This window comes from Poeciliopsis prolifica, unplaced genomic scaffold, assembly GCF_027474105.1.
Source record: "Poeciliopsis prolifica strain line A6 unplaced genomic scaffold, Auburn_PproV2 SCAFFOLD018, whole genome shotgun sequence".
Taxonomy (NCBI): domain Eukaryota; kingdom Metazoa; phylum Chordata; class Actinopteri; order Cyprinodontiformes; family Poeciliidae; genus Poeciliopsis; species Poeciliopsis prolifica.
In genome coordinates this window covers 5,040,823-5,058,085 of record NW_026562393.1, presented here as the reverse complement: position 1 = coordinate 5,058,085, position 17,263 = coordinate 5,040,823, and the positions used below count along the sequence as shown (strand labels likewise).

The 17,263-nt window shown below is 36.3% G+C and overlaps 1 protein-coding gene across 1 annotated transcript in view; it reads left to right on the top strand.

Moving 5' to 3' along the window:
- Positions 1-17,263, top strand: part of LOC129368025 (corticotropin-releasing factor receptor 1-like) — a 78,901-nt gene that overhangs the window by 11,789 nt on the left and 49,849 nt on the right. Inside the window, exons 2-4 of the mRNA XM_055042788.1 lie at positions 3,669-3,750; positions 6,708-6,767; positions 7,133-7,258. Coding sequence (XP_054898763.1) covers positions 3,669-3,750; positions 6,708-6,767; positions 7,133-7,258 — 268 coding nt within the window. The remainder of the gene's footprint in view (positions 1-3,668; positions 3,751-6,707; positions 6,768-7,132; positions 7,259-17,263) is intronic.

Genomic DNA, 17,263 nt, shown 5'->3' with positions numbered 1-17,263 from the left:
TATTTTGTCCTCTTCTTATTTTCGTTAAAAGGACATTCATTTCTCCGGGACTTATTAAGCAAGACCTAAGTAGACAAAAAGCTTGTTTTTGTATTTTAACCTGCTCTTGCTGGTCCTGGAACTGAATCTAAAGAGATGAAACAAATCCAGTAAGAGGTTTACATCCTCACTTAATAGGAAAAAATGCCAAAATACTTTGGGACTTTTAATTACGAAGTTCAGTTCTTCTTTTCTGAAGTGAAATTATTATATAGCTAACAATACCAACAATTGCTAAAATGGGAATTGCTTCAGGTCATTGTGGATGTTCCTTAAGGTCTAAAATATACAGAGAAGCTCAAAGTTATTCTAGCACCCTTTCTAATAGATGGCTAAAAGCCATTTAGCAAGTTGTGCTTCAATCACATGCTTTGTGTACTCATTGATGAGTTGTCATTTTAGGTTGTGAAAACTCTCCTTGGAAGAACTGGTTGAGATAATTTTACGTAGTTTTTCTTGACTGAACCTCATTTTAAGTGTAAGCCATAAGTTTTCCACAGAAATGAGTTTGGAAGCAGTGGTGAGGCTCATTCCAGCTCATCCCCATGCTATTTTCTGATACTAAAATTAATAAAAAATAGTCAAGAACAAATCAAATAAAGTCATCTAAAATGCTGATGCATTTTCAAAAATTAAGTGTTGCAATAAAACACATTCCTCATTGCAGGTTAAGCCAGATGGTTAAAGCTCTTCATGTTACCATATGGAAAGTGACATTGTGGGTGGACAAAGCATTTGCTGCTTGCACAGTGAGCTGTATGGAGGGGTTGAGATTTTGTTTCATTACCATCTGTAAAAAAACTTTTTTTTTCTTCTTTTAGTTTATTTCCATTTCCTTTTGTTAAAAACAGTTCTGTTGCCAATTGTTTTTGTTGGAACAGAAAAAGTAGTGTGAATGTAAACTGATCAAGATTCATCACTTCTCCTGCCACTTCTTACTGAAGGAGGTTTAATGTGCAGAAAAGTTGTTGATGGCTACAAAAAGCAACTTGCAAATTACCTAAGAGGCATTAAACACATAGGAATGGAGATAGATGTTGACATTTCGGCAAGGACGTACAATTTTTGGGTTTGAGTGGGTTAGAAAATGTCCACAATAGATTGTCCACAGTTTATATTTTTTATATCAATTCAAGTGCAAATCGTGAAAAAAATCTTACATTTGCATAATACTGAGAGCATGTAAACTTTTTATCATAAGTACGATTCTGAAAATGACTTAATGTTTTATGCTACTTCCCCATCTGTCACCCTGAAGTCTGAGAAAAGTCAAATGTCTTTTTTTTTTTTCTTCCATAGCTGTAATCCTCTTCCATAAGTTTTTAAATGTTTTTAATTATTTTGATGTTCAGCTTTTGTGTTTTATTTGTTGCTCTGGTGTAATTGTACTCTCCCTACTCCAAGTATGCTGAAAATAAAGAAAATTATTATGTGCATACTTCCTACGATGGGATTTAGCATGTCTTCATACACACACGTACACGCACGCATGCACGTGTGCGCGTGCACATGTGCACACACACATACACACCCAGGCATACACACACAAGTGCACCTGTTCAAGTAATTATTAACCACAAAACTGCTATTAAGGTTGAAAATAGTAAAATTGATTCTGAAAATGCCTTTTCCTGCTCAGAGAGGCATAAATTCAAGGTTCTTCTTCCAGTCTTGTGTTGTTTATGTTCCTGTTTTCACTGGTTGTTGTTTTGAAATGTCGGTGCTGTATGATTCTGATACCTGTCTGGATTCCTGGAGCGTGAAAGCAGGCGCAGCAAGCCATTATGAACTCTGCTCTGAAATCTGGGGCACTCCAGCATTTTCCCATAATGTGATCTGATAAACCTTTTGGTATTTCACGCCATTGAGACTGTCTGTTATGAACACAACTCTGATCAAAGGACGCCACATTTAAATACAAATAACTGATGAATTGTGAGCAACTTAAAGTTCTACTTTACCACTATTTTCTACTTTAAGAAAGGTTTTGAAGGATAAATTATCAATGGGAATGTTTTATTCAAGGAGGAAGTGAAACCTGGGCTCTATAGGGTAATTGTAGCCGACCGGTTGTGTTCAGGAAACTGTTGGACAGTTGTAAGGTGCAGCTCAGTTTGGCATTTGATGGAGATAGAAAAGAAAGCCAAACCAATGACTGTCTCGTTTTGTGTTATTATAAAGCACCACCAACAAGAGCTGCATGTGTGCTGGCTGTGAATCAGTGGTTTCCAGATGTCTCCAGTGCGACACATAACACGATCCCCCCCCCTCCTATTTCTTCGCCAGGCTTCCTGGTTTGAACTGTTTCCAACTCGGTCCCCTGTCCAAAGCAAAGGAAACCCATTTAGGATCAAAGAGTGGAGATGCAGAATTAATCCAAACAGCAAATTCCTCTTTGGTATCATTCAGTAAAACCACAAATGCAGATTCTGTTGTTTCCCATCCCTCTGTGTGAAAAAAGAGGGCTGTTTATCTCATGCTGCTGTCTTGGTGGAAACACAACTCTGTCACATGAGACACAGCTGATGGAGGATGCTGCAGTATTATAATTATGTGCATTTTTGTTTTTATGTTTTTCTTTCCCATCTGCAGATGCAAAATGCCCTGATGCCAAAATTATGCACAAACAAAAAAAGCCTTGAATTAACGAGTACAACCTATTTAAGATTTATTTTCTGTTTCTATAAACATTAGAATGTTAAAGGTTAGGAATGATTGCGAAAAAAAATGTCTTCTATTTTTTTAGTTAAGCAAAATATTAGTAAGACAACAAGAAAAAAGTGTTCAGATTTTAAAAAAATGATATGAAAAAAATGAAAGAATCCATGTATTATCTGTATCTGCTCTTCCTGTGAGGGTGGTGGGAGTTTGGTGCCTTTCTCCAGTAGTTATCTGGTGAGAAGCTGTTAACATACTGGACAGATCCCAGTTCCTCACAGGGCAACACTGAGACACACAACCATGCATTCACACACTCGTACCTGATGGCAGTCAAGAAAGTCCAAACAGCCTTCAGGACACGAGGAACCCAGAAAGAACCCCTACAAGCACAGGGAGAACATGCAAACTCCATGGAGAAAGACACCAGGCTGGGATTTGATCCCAGGACCTTCTTGCTGGAAGGCAACAGAGCTACCAACTGCAACCATGGAAACAAACAAAAGGCAGCTTTTTTAAATAGTCATTTTGTTTATTTACATTTGTTTTTGTTGAAAAGGATTAAATTGAAAGTGTAGAAATGATTAGATTATTTCCACACTTCCATAACAACCAATAAAACCACAGTAACCAATACAAATGTCTTTATTGACATTACTGAAGACACATCCCTTGTGTTTTTGCTATGCATGTGGTATTTTTACCATAATTCGTAGCGCTATCCACAAATTCTCAATCAGATTGAAGTCAGAACATGAAAAAAAAACAACGATGCTATTAGTTATAAAGGGGAAGCAGGAGGATCTTATGTTTCTTTCAAGGGTCCTGAAGGCCTTTGGGTTGGATTTAGTTCAATCTTATTTCCTGTGAAGAAATTAAAGATTCATTGATCTGGTCAGAGAGAAGACATGTTCATATTTGATTCTGTGATTAAGCCTGACCTCGATCGCTCTCCTCTTCACTGTCTGCAGGTGTTTGCCGTTGTGAGCCTCCTCCCCTCGGCCTCCTTAGCAGATTTGACGTGTGAAGCTCTGCTGGCAGGGAATGTCTCACGTAAGTCATAGACGTGCATTAACTCGACGCTTATTACGCCACTGCAGTCTGGGGTTTTTTTGTTTTTTGTTTTTTTTTTTACAAGCAGCTATTTCCCAGAGCTGTCAGACCTGAGTGTTTGAGCTGCTTGGCTGTTAGCACACTTGTGGGATTAAATTGATTTTCTGTCTTTTCTTTTTCATGTCCATAACCTCTAAATGCCAAAACCTCATCTTCAGTCTCAACTTTGTCCTCTTGAATATTGGCTAAATGTCTTTTTGTATTGTTTAATTTCCTTGTAGAGCTCACAACTAAACACAAACTGAGGAAAAGCAGGAAATATAAAGATCTTTATTTCTTTTTCAAAACAAAGATGCCCCAGGTTGTTCCAAATGGAATCATAATAAGTCTTTGTTTTTCATAAGCATAGTCTTGTGTAAAATTCAAACCATCTGATGACCTTGAGGAAAAATACCATAGTCTGTTCTTCTAAATGTTAATTACTTTTATTTCAAATCATAAATGCAAATATAACCACTGGTGCTAAAGAGTATCTTGCTGTCATAATAAGTAGCACCAATTGATTAGCCAGAGATCAATATTTGGAAGGGGAAATATGTGAAAATCTATTTTTTTCTTTATTGACACACTAGTTTTATTTTAAATGCATGAAAAATATTCTTTTGGCTGCAAAAAAGATATGTCACTAAATTTGTGTGCTTACTTTTAGAGAAAGAAATGCCTTTTATGCACTTTTTTGTGCTTTGTTATGTAGGTGCTAAAATGTTCCATTCATGGACAAATGATGCATAATGAACCAGTAGATGATTCCTGCAAACTAAATGCCAGGATGATTGTTTATCTGTGCCTTTCCTCAACGACCCATTTTCTGATCCAACACCCACATTGGCAGGATTACAGGGACATCCAATCCTCCAAATTAAACCACACAATGCATCCCACTGTGCAGCAGAATGATACTGAGACTCGATGGCGTAGCTCTCACATATCCCTAAATATCTCCACTTAAAAACAGACTAAGCTGTGAAATGACTTGCGTACCCAATTTATTTATATTGCCGTATAATGTCACGCACAGCAGAAGTCCATGTCTGATGCTTCAATAACTTAAGACAACAATGTTCAGACAGTAGTTCTGCGCTATTAATTTTCTGACCTACACCATTAGTTTTACAGCCTTTTCTTTTCGGCAGCGTTGAGCTTGTTGCTCATGATAATCATATTTGTTGTCATGTCATCAATGGAGACATGTATAGACACGCAAGACAGAAAACAAACAAACAAACGATGTTGGAATGCAAAAAACACAGAGGGCACAACAGAAAAAATAGTGATGCAAAACACTCTCACTTTAACATTGGTTCATTTAGTGAAGAGTTATAGTCCAATTTAATTAATGAGGAGGAGGGATTCTGGAGAAAAGTTGTCTGAAAGACCAAAAGTTGCCTTGGAGACAAAACAAAGTGGCACCCTTTAGAGGTCTTTAAAAGCTCTCTATTAAGCCAAGTGGTGTAATTAGAAATCCATCCAGCGGTTGTGCGAGTGTAACGTTTTTTTTGCGTAACTAGTCGTCATTGTACATGTGAAGGTTTAACTTTACAACACCATGTATGCCTGGAAGTGTTCCAAAGACTGTACCACTTAAGATATGTGCTGCAACTCTGTTTTCAGGTAGTTCTAAAAATTTACTTCATGCTAATGTGTGTGATGGATGGGAGGGAAGCTAAAATACAGAGATCACTGATAGACTTTGTTTTCTCATTTATTTGGCTCAGACATAGAGGAAATAGACATGCTGCTGCAGCTAGCTTTTGGGGCAAGACACAGGGGAGCATTTGTAAGTAAGTTGCTAGTTTTCATGCAGTCTGCAGAATCCAGTAGGTGTTTAGCAACAGATAATACAGGAGAAGTAAAATTTGTAAGAGAAAGCATTTTCTTACCTGACAAACTTTATGCTCACAAACAATAACCAAGATCACCTCAAAGGTCTGTCTGTTGACTCCCATGTATGGCTAGCAGATTTAGCTTAGGCATAAATTATGTTGAGTTTTCCTTCTTTAGTTCTGAGTTCCTTGTTCTAAATCTATCGTTCCAGTTGTTTTAAAAATCTGGGCCAAAATGTATTTTAAACAGAGAGAAATGAGCGTTTCCTTCTCAGATACTTTTTGACTCCTTTCAACCTTTTCTGTTACCAATAAGTGGTTACATATCCAATTGAAAATGTCTTTTTTTTTTATCAATGTGTCAGTGAGTTTATCTTCAAGATGATGTCAATAAATAAATGACTTTGTATTCCAGATATGGAAGTTGTTTGTATACATTTTTTTTTTTTTTGTGATATAAAAAACTCTTTCTATGTGTGAAAATAATGTACGCTTACAAATGGTGGAAAGACAGATGGGAATTGTTCATATTTTTATCTTTTTCAGATTTTCTAGCTTTTCAAGTTTAATAGATTTTGATGAAAAATTTAATATTAGGTTGTCCCTTAGAGGGTTTTTATGTTTTCTGTCATATTGGTACTTTGGAAATTGTAAAGTCATGTTCCAGGAAACAACTTGTTTTGTTTTTGTCTATGTTTAGGACATTTTTTTCATGTTTTTCGCACCACATACGTGTGAAAACACTGTTTACAGGAAGAGGTGAAGAAAGCTCAAAATTGAGTGCCACCTTTTGCTCTAGGGGAGGATCCCTTATTTCCGGATTCTGCTTATCCAAATCCTGTGGAGTTATTGCAGAAATAATGGCCTGACCTTCAGGGCACGTCTAGATTCATATTTGCAGGTAGCGTCCTGGAATTGCTCCAGGAAAGGTCCGTCACCGATGTTTACCGCTACCCTTCATTCCTTATCATTTCTGGCTGTTAAGAAAAATCTAATAAGACTTTTATAACCTTGAATAAAATGTGCAAATGAAGACTGGGTTTGCTGATGAAGCTGTTTCCCTTTGGATTGCAGTGCAGTCCCTGGTCGCCGCCTGGAACCAAACCTTGAGCAACACCACAAGCCAGTGGAGCGGTGAGTCGGACACGTTGCACCCCTCAGATGTGCTAAACCGATTCCCCACAAAGTCACTACAAAGCAGAGTCACTGTGGAATACCACACAGGGGAGCCGAGTTAGACACAAACCAAGATTATTAAAACTAACATCAAAGACGGGAGCTGTGCTGGAAATAGATCGGGCACCGGAGACGATGTCCTCAGCTCAGCGAAACAAAGCACAGGAGTAATCATTAAAACCTGTGCACACACGAGCGCGATGTTCAGCTCCATGGCTTATTTCCAACACTACTGCTGCATTGTCAGGGTTTCGTGATGTCTATTTGTAGTCGGAAATGTATGAACAACTGCTGCGGCCTTTTGTTTTCTGCTCATCATTCAGGCTCAGGAATCTACTGCGAAACCTCCATCGATGGCATTGGTACCTGCTGGCCAAGGAGCAGCGCTGGCCAGATGGTGTCCCGGCCCTGCCCCAAGATGTTTTTAGGTGTCAGATACAACACCACCAGTAAGTCCTGGCTGTCACATCCTCCCAGTAAAAATCAAGCACAGCAGATTAAATCCAAGATTCACAGTGCTGTGGAAAAGTTCGTACCCCTTCACAAATGTTTCATTTTGTTGTGCTTAAATCTTTCAGATGATCAAACTAAATTTAATGTCAGGCAAACATCCAAGTAAATCCAAAATAGAGTTTTGGTACTATGATTTTATTCACTAAGGAAAATAAGCTATTCAAACCAACTGTATATACCTATGTAAAAGTCAAAGGCTCATTAACCTCATAATTGATTATGTTGGTAAATAATGTCATCAAAGGCTTGTGAAAACTGCCACTGCTACTTTTGCATCACTATGAGCTCCTGTTCATGTAGAATGGTTTTTATTTAGTTACATTGAAGTTGTTTTTTTAGCATAGATTGCCTGTTTAAGATCACCTTACAGCATTTAATATACATTTAAAAGTCCAGACTTTGACTATACCACTTGAAAACCCTCAGTCAGAAGTGGACTTCTTTGACTCCTTGTCCTTCTGCATAATTCAAGAGTGTTTTAGCTTAAAGTCATATGAATACTATATATTCTTATAAGTCATAGTTCTGTCAATCACCCCAATTCATCCAGGGGCTAAAGCATTCCCAGATAATCATCACACTACCACCATGTTTTACTGTCTGTATGATGTTTACCTCGCTGAGATCAACTGGAGTCCCAAAGACTTGTTACAATAGATGACAATTTGTTTGTTTCTCATCTGTTTTTACACTTATTTAGTAATCTATATAACTTAGTTCTTAGTTCTTTCTTGAAAGTTTTAGATCACTTCATTCGTGATGCAAAGAAGTTCAAGAACAGATGGGTAAGGGTCTGACATGTTAATTTTGCGATCTTTCCACCTACTTCATGCTGTCATACAAGTTGTGTTTAGGTGATTTCTTGAACCTGCTGCCCTGGTTGTGGCTTTTGTAGTTTCACCTGTTGAAGTTTCAAATATTCCCTTTAAACCATGATTTAACATTGTTTTGTTTTGGTTTTTTTTTTCATTATTTTGGAGCAGCTTAGGTTGGTTAACATTTTTTTTCCCATTAATGAATAAAAAATAATTTAAGAACGGCATTTTGTTTTTGCTTCACTGATCTTTCTCTGATATAAAAATGTGTTTGTGGATCTGAAACACTTAAGTATGACAAGAAAGTAAAAACCCAAGAAATTTGCAAATTTCACAGCACGATAAATCGGCCTCTCTAACACCCTCTTCTCTCCACTTTTACTCTATGGCCAAATCCTGTTTTTGTGTCCAGAAATTACCATGAGCATATAAATTAGTGAGAAGACATGTGGAATTTAAAAAAGATAAAGAAAACAGATCATGGGTTATTGAAGCTGGAATTGCTCATAGGAGATCAAATCAACATGACTGAAGAAGTACAAAAGAAAAACCAACTATGAAAAAGTGTTTCTGTCAGTCCTAAATGGCGAAAGGAGGAAAAGGCCATATCTTAAAATTGAAGCTGAATTACTGACGTCTGAAGCATTTAAGCCTGATAAGTCTCTGAGGTCTCTGAGGTCTCTTCACTCATTTGTGTTTGTTATTGTGTCAATAGAAAGAAAATCAAGTTAGGAATTAAAAATCTAATTATTCCTCTTCTATTTATAGCCAAAGTTCTTCTGAAGAAATTGCATTAGTCTGTTGCACATAAACCATGGGCAGTTTGTTTCTTCATTGAGTTTTTATATGATGAGAGATTTGAGGTTTGCTACAGAATATGTGGTTAGGTTTAATAATTTATCACCTTCTTTATTGTTTTCAATAAAAAAAAACAATTTAAAATTCTAGTGCAGAATTGTCTAATTTCCATTTATTTTTAGAGCTTGTGGGGTTGAACTTTTTTTGAACTTGCTTGTAAAAATGTTCAGACTAAAGTCGTTCTAACTGAAGCTACCATGCTGCATCAACTTTGCAAATTTAATTTGATGCTGTCTGAGAGAAAATTTCTTCTCAAAATTAATAATTCAGATATACATTTATCAGCTGTCACAAGCTGTTTTTTTTTTCTCACTTCACATCTCTGTGTGTATATCATCATGAAAAATTGTGGTCCTGAATGGGATTTACCTGCTTCTGTAAAACAGAAACTACTGCACATTCTTCTTTTACTACTCTTTATATATGGACAATAATATGGAAAAAGGACCCAAACACAGGACCTTTTGTGAACTGGGGTAACTGTAGTTACCATTCACAATATACAAATCTACAACATCTGGATCTGCATGGTTCAATGAACGACTGCATGGATTCCCATCGTTATATTTCAGATATTATGTCTGTGTTTTATTGACGGGCATTCGAAAGGTTTTTATAATTCAGTTCATGATTTTTGATTATTGCTCAACAGATTTTGACATATTCAATTCATTAGTATTGCTTTAAAGGTCTTGTCTTAGATGTACTTTTATTTATTTAATGTCTACAATCTTTTGGTGTTTGTTATTTTCTCTTTGATTGCTATAATATTCTTCTCCCTTCATTCGTTACTTCTTTCTGTCCTCGTTCAGCCTTTCTGTATTTATTTATCATTCCTATTGCCTCAGTCTGCCTGTTTGCCTTCTCTCCCAACTGCACCATGTTTCTAATCAGCCACCTGCCTCTTGTCAGCGCTCACACTCTATTGAAGCTCCTGGATATTCATTGTCTGTTGCTGGAATCTCTCTCTACTTTTTTGTCTGTCACCTGGTTCATTTGCGTCCCATGTTTCAAAACTCTGCATTTGTTCTAGTCTACTAAAATATTTACCACAGTTCTGCCCTGAATTTAGTCTTTTTTTTTCTTTTTTTTATCAACGTAATAAAAGCCTTTCATTTCTGAAACACTTTCCTATTCTGTTTGCACTTGCATATAATTGTTTGAAAAGAAGAAAGTGGCTTTCCATAGGAGTCTGGAAATTGTACCCAAGGATAACATCAGACTTGTGGACATCACTCACATGTCTTGGTTGAGTTAGTCATCTGTTTGTTTGCTTCTTCTTTGAGATGACAAATAAATGCAGCCTAAATGTTTAAATGACCTGCTGTTTAATGGGAATGTATGACCAATGTTGGTGTCTTTATCTTGGTTTAGTCTCTACCACTTTCTGAAGGACATTCACACTCCTCTCTTTTCTTTGTGACGTAAAACATAAGTGAGTTTTTCTATCTTTTTTCTTTGAAAACCACAGCCAGCTGGAGTGCAAAACTAAGCTGAGGGTGCAAAGGGTGAAGGAAAATCAGAGGAGTTGAATCACAGGAAAAAAAACAAACAATGACTTTAAGGTATCTGTGCTGCTCTGAAGTTGGAAAATGCTGCAGAGTTTGGAAACAACTAAGATATAAACTATTTCCGTGATACAATTGGAAAAGTATCGTAATGTGCAACAAAATTGTTTTGTGTATCCAGACAGAAAAAAATTGCAATAATGCAAGACTTTTCTGCAGCTAGATTTTTGAAAGGAAAGTGCATGGCATTTCATTCTTGTTCAAATAAATGCGGTAAGCAGAAAAACTGATTCCTAAAGTTAAAATGTGGGTCAAGCAGAAGCAGCCAAGTGCATCTGGTCAAACACATCTGATTTACTGACGATCCGGATGGCCGAGCAACTCCATAAAAGCAGAGGTTTAGTTTGTGTGGAGAAAAATACAACAGCTTTAACACATCATCATACCTCACCCTGAAGCCATGTTCAAATATCTCTATTCCAAGATTGTTTTTTTTTTTTCTGAGAAAAAAAATCTCTGCATGTGTGATTTGATAGCTGTGAGCGTTGCTCTGGGATAATAGTGTGTTTCATTTGAACTTTAAAGCCAAACTTGTTCAAAGTCACAAATCAACTAGAATGTCACTCAAAGTATAAATTATTCGAGATGCAAAATCAGCTACAAATATCCAGCAATTGGTTATTTTTAATGGCTGATATTCTCCTTATCAGTGTTTAGTAGAGTGGTATCATTCAAGGATCTGATTAATCCAGGTGTTCTGTTTAAAAAACCCGATCTGATCATCGAGCCTGGAAAAAAAAGGTTTTATCTCAACATTCCTTGTTGAGGAATGTTAATATGCATCAACACCTCAGAGGAGAACTTTTCTGTGCAAACGCTCAGAAATCTGTGTCTGCTCGACGTTTTTCCTCACCTGATTCCAGCTAGCAAAAGCCTCACTTATTTTCTGTTAGACTGACACTCTGTCCCAGGTGGGACCGAAAGACTAATCTCAACTTTTTACTTCCAAGTCTGTCCAACAGAACTTTTTTTTTTCCTTCCTCAGAGTAATCCAGGCCAAATTTAACAGCTATATGAGCTTTACGAGTGACTGATGTTTCCAATCAGACATAATTTGTTGTCTGTTGTTCTGGAATTGTGTAATTATGGAAGAGAGAAGTTGAACACTTCACTCTTTTTCTTTGTTTCAGCTAGAAACAAATCAGATTAATAGAGTTTCCAAGAGGTGAGTGAAGTCTGAATAACCGTTATGACCTACTTTGTTAGATAAGTGAACTTAGCTTGGCTAAGCATGAAGCCAGGTATTTACTTTTTTGTTAATCTTCAAAGTATTTTTCATAAATTACATACCCTTGTAAGTAATTATGATTTATGTTTACAAACATTAAATATGCATAAGTATAATTACTTGGGGAAAAAAAACAGATTTAAACTTTTATTCTGTGACTCATGATGTGACAGGAAGGAAACCATCTTGAGTCTTGATGGTTGAGTCTTTTTGGGGAAATGAACTATTAAAGAATTTTGCATCGAAAAGAAAAACAAAACATATAAACTGATAATGTTGTACACTTTATTTTATTTCATCTGTTTTACCAGCTTTGTGCGATGGGCTTTTTATTTTTATTGAGCTCTGATTCACTTTTTTTTTCAGTAAACAGCTTTAAAATCTCTCTATGCGTATAGTAAAGTTTCTGTGCATGAAAGTTTGAATAAGTAATTCAGCTCTTTCGTGATTAAATCAATAAACTGTGAAAAACAAAGTATGAAAAGTATGTTTTACTCAGCAAAATAAGCTATTTTATAGGCAAAAGCTGTTATTGTTTCTTCTTTTTTTATTGCACCTAAGACAGGATAAAATATAAGCAAACTGCACTATACTGGACATCTACATTTAATTCTTTTCGTCCTCTCCTCACAAATCTGTATGTTTACCTTGTAAGTTGAGAGGTTGCTTACTTTCACATGCTGGTGCTCCTGTTCAGTAAAGTTGCCAGAGCTTTACTTTAAGAAAGAGGGAACATTTCTCACATCAAGAATATTCGGTTACCTTTCTCATGGTCTTTGACAGAAACCTTGAAAACTTTGTGTTTTTATTTTTGTTGAAATCTTTGCGTATTTTGAAGTTTGAGTAAGCTTATTTTTAAGTTGCGTAAGTCTCTGTTTAAAACCTTTCATGGCCAAACTCACTATAACTATTTACAAAGACTGAATGCTGCGCTTCATAAATGTGTTCATCCAGTCACATGAAAAGTTGAAAAGGTTATATTTCAAGTAATTAGCTTTTAATAATGGGATGTGTTCCTCACAAAGTTATTAAATGTGACCTTGGTCTTTCCGTTGTTGGTGTTGAGAAAACTGCCTGAGAGTCACAGTGAAGTCATAAAAATAAAATAATATGCATAATATGAAATAGTTTTCAGCTGCTGAAGAAATATAAAATGACAAATCAGAATTACACAGAGAAAAAGAACACACTTTTTTAATTAAAAAAATCAGTAAGAAGTCTGAAAACAAGAAAAAGTTTTTGTTTTATCAAAGTTTTAATTCCTATTTTCAGGATTATTTGCACTGGAAAAAAAATCAAACATGGGCAGTTTACTGCTTTTCATCAAGTGCAAACAAATTAAAGTGTCAATTTTATTCATTTTCTAACAATGAAAACTTAAAATTTGTGTTAAATATACCCCCTGTGGGCTGACTGACATTTTTAGCCCTCCAAAATGGATTTATATCAGAACCTGCTCTTTTCTGAGCAAGAAGACACAAAGCATTTCTTTCAAGACCAGAAATGTGCTTGTGTAAACCAACAATAAAATCACAACGTCTGCCATTGTCACGATTCATTGTAAAATGCTGAATTTACCCTGCATTTGTCCTGCTTTATAGTTTCTAACTATAAAGCTGCTAAAGCAGTAATAAATGTATTAACAAATGGCTTGCTTAACAACCAGCAGTCTGCCTGTATTTAGGCCACGGCAGCTCTCTGTCTTAAAGTAAACAAAAAATTAACCAAATGAAATGAAAGCAAACATTTCTTTGTATTTTGAAAGTCTGAACTTCTGAACCTTGAGGAGCCTCTCCAGAGAGAAAGTGAGCCAGCCTGGAAGTCAATCGCAGATCATCAGTAATTTGACTCTTGTGAGGTTTGTTGCACATTCAGGATTAGAGTAATCTTCTCTCGCAAATGACCTAACAGCCCAGAAAAATTGCCCAATGGTTGACTTTAGAAATAAAGGTCAAAAGCCGAGAATGTTGCTTGAAAGCTGTCCAGTACGCATGATTAACGCCTCAGTGGTTTAAATACTTAAAATCATGATAAATTGCAGAGAATTAATAAATCATACCTGCAGCAACTGTAGTGGTTAATTAAAACCTCACTTATTTAATATGTTGTAAAGGCAAGTGAAAGAAGAATATTTGACAAAAAAATATATATATTTTTTGGTTTCTTCTCAAAGTGCTGCTAAAGCGCCATCCTGACAACCTTTCTCTTCTTTCAGTGACGTGTGAATACATTATTTTTGCCCAAGGTCTCCCGTTCTGTTCCCTTGAGCTGGTTGTTGGATTTTTTTAACATCTTGAACACTTAACAAAAGGCTGCAAAACTTTCTCTGAGATTGATGTTACTCAGACAACACTCAAGAGTGTGCGTTTTAAAAAGGAGCAGATGAGTCAGGGTTTTCAGTGGTGGAGTCATGCAGAAGATTTTAATTTAAGTGCTAACCACATCCTCATCAGTCGCAGTTGTATGTTCTGTTTAATAAGATGAAATGGGTTTAATGCTGGATTTATGTGGTAAACACTGCAAATTTTAAATTTGATTGATAGGGGTTTTTCGGTGCAGAGTAATTACAAGAAATAGATTGTTTCAGTATGACGCATCACAGATGATGAATTCATATTGATTGGCAGATCTCAGCATCAGAAAATGATCTCCTGTTGCAACATGCAGTTGATGAGGGGAAATGCATGAATGGAAAGATAAGAAGCTGCAATCTTCTTTCATATTTAGTCATCTTAGGCAGTTTAGCCAAAAATGATTCAAACACCTGGCAGTTTCAGACTTAAAGTAGCCTTTTAACTTAACCAGCATGATTTTAATGGACGAGAAAGGGTATAGTCATTAAAATGGATACACTCTGTATGGCTTCCAGTGAAGAATGGCAGAATCAGATGCTGCACTTTTGCACAGTGATGTGCTTTTACATTGTACTGCTCAAACCTTGTAAAATCAAGGTAAAACGGAGAGTCTCTCAACACAAGGTTGCAGGATGCAGAAGTTTTCAGAGATCCTAGAAAGAAACCTAGAGAGAAATGTCTCTTAAGATCGTGTGGTATCCACAGTAAAGGACTATTATGGGCCTAAAGTGACTAGAACTGGGAATATTGTTAAGAAGAAAGAAGTCCCAACCAAAGGAGAATATTTGAGGATTTTTACAGAACATCTGAGGTTTTCAGTAACAAAACCAAGCTGCAGTTGTCACTTTGTCTTTCTAAATGAAGACGACTCAAAATTCTCATTCTCCACTACATAAATGCCACCAGGAGAGTAACATGAACGTCACTGATTGACCTGCAAAATCCCATTTAAAGTTTGTGAGATGACCAGAAAACAAAGGCCATTAAATCTTGAATCTTGAAAGCTGTGCATAGCAATGGAAAATTCCCAAAGACACTGCATGTTTAAAAAAATGTCGAACCATGTTTACTCTCATGGTTCAACTAAACACCACAGCTTCCTCATAGCAGCTGTCACAGTCATCACCTAAGGTCAGCAATAACACCTTGTGTCTAAACTTAAGATGAAATCTCACATAATTCTGTAAATATAATTCAAGTGTTATTTTGGAAAAACTGCATCTTTTCCAAAGGTTACTGAAAGTATTTCTATTTGGAGAGTCATTTGTTGTTGGTTGGATAAACCAAACAAATCAGACTCCAGAACAGGGTCATAATATCCGCCTCTATAGTTGCTGATGGTATTTAACACCCAGGAAGTTGTTTTCAATGAAAACAGCCAGAAGCCATGCAGTTACCCTCTGTCTAATGAAAGCAGTTGTAAGTAGCTTGTAATGTTTTCTGGAAGCGTTCTTTGGTGGCAGCATTTTGGAAAGAAACACATTTTTTGCTATCTCAAATATTTTCTTGTATAACACATAGATAATATATAAGTATATATTTCAAAATGGACTTACAGGATTAAATAATTGGCTACATCTGGTTAATCTTCAAGTGCCGTCAAGCTTTTAAATAATTTTCCCCTAGTTTTGACTTAAAGACTTGTGAACTTTAAAAAAGCATTGTCTGCCTAGAGATACTAACACCATGGTGCTTTCACGATTGTTTTTGTTTGTTTTGGGTTTTTCTGGTCATCAGAATTTTTGTTGCTCTTGTTTACGGAAACAAGAAACTGAAAGTTCAACAAAAATGGTCCATTGTCGCCAAGAGGACGTGTCTGTTTTGGGACGTACAAAGCTAATAGAGCTTTAGATAAACTCCTTGTTGGGCTTAAGTGACGGATTGATGTATTTCACTACGGGGGTTATGATGGCAGATGAATGTGAGGTAGAAATAGTCTTCCTCTGACAGCTTGACGTCCTTTACAAACTGTGCAATTTAAGCCATTGTACCACAACATCATTAATAACACTCACAAGCTTGTATTCTTAAATCTTAACGTTTGGATGTTTACAGCTAAGACATTTTGAGTTATCTTCACCAAAACACTTGACAGGTTTTGGAAGCTGTAAAAGGTGCTGCCTAAAATAAAAGAGAAATGTGCAGGAACCAAAATAGTCACTAAGGAATGCAGGCAAGCCGCCTAAACAGGGTGTATCTAATTTAATTTCCATTGCTACTGAGAATCAAGGTTTCCTTTATGCACAAAGGAGTTTTTTTGCAGAAACCTCTGTAATATTTAGATGTAAACGCAAAACAGTGTTTTTGAGGGAAAACTCTTGAAATCATCACACAGTTGAAGTCATAAATTCTCCTAAAAATGTTTGTGGGCCTGTTTGGTCCGATGAAGCTGCAAAGGTTCTGCAGAGTTCATGGCTGTTTGCTCAGAGCTGAGGGAAAATTCATGTCCTGATTGGGCTTAAACTGAAGTGAAGACAGATTTGTGGTACCAAAACATAATTCTGTGCGCCTGTACGCCACACACACACAAAAAAAAACATAAGCTGTGAAATACAGAAAAGGAGGTCAAAAATGTTGCATGCAGAGATCCCACAACGCCTTCCTTGAATGGCAAATCTTTTGGTGCCTTTTTTAGGTCAGAAATTAAACATTCAGGATTGACCCCCATCTATAGTTTATCTTAGATGTTTTTGCCATCACTGCAGCTGTCAAAAAATAAAAAAATACATGGAAAACATGCATTAATTTCTTTCATTATTTATTAAGAGAAATAATTTATCCTCTAGAGCCTTGTAAAACTGTTCCTACCTTCTTCCACGAAGGGAAAACTTCAGTGTATTTTATCGGAATGTTATGTTGTTAACCTAATAACTGAGATAAAGCTCAAATAAATAATTTCACAAAATTTCCTCGCTTGAATGAGATGCAGCGTCTGCCTTCTGAAGTCCACTCTAGTTAATAGAGTCCTCTTTTGTGTAATTTATTAGTATGAATTCAGCTGTTCTTTGGAACATGGTGGTCTGTAAAAACACACCAAAGTATCTAATGCAGCATTTATGGTCCATCTGTTGAGCAGTTGTACTTTTCTTCCCTTTAGACCCATGTTGCAGCAGCGTGT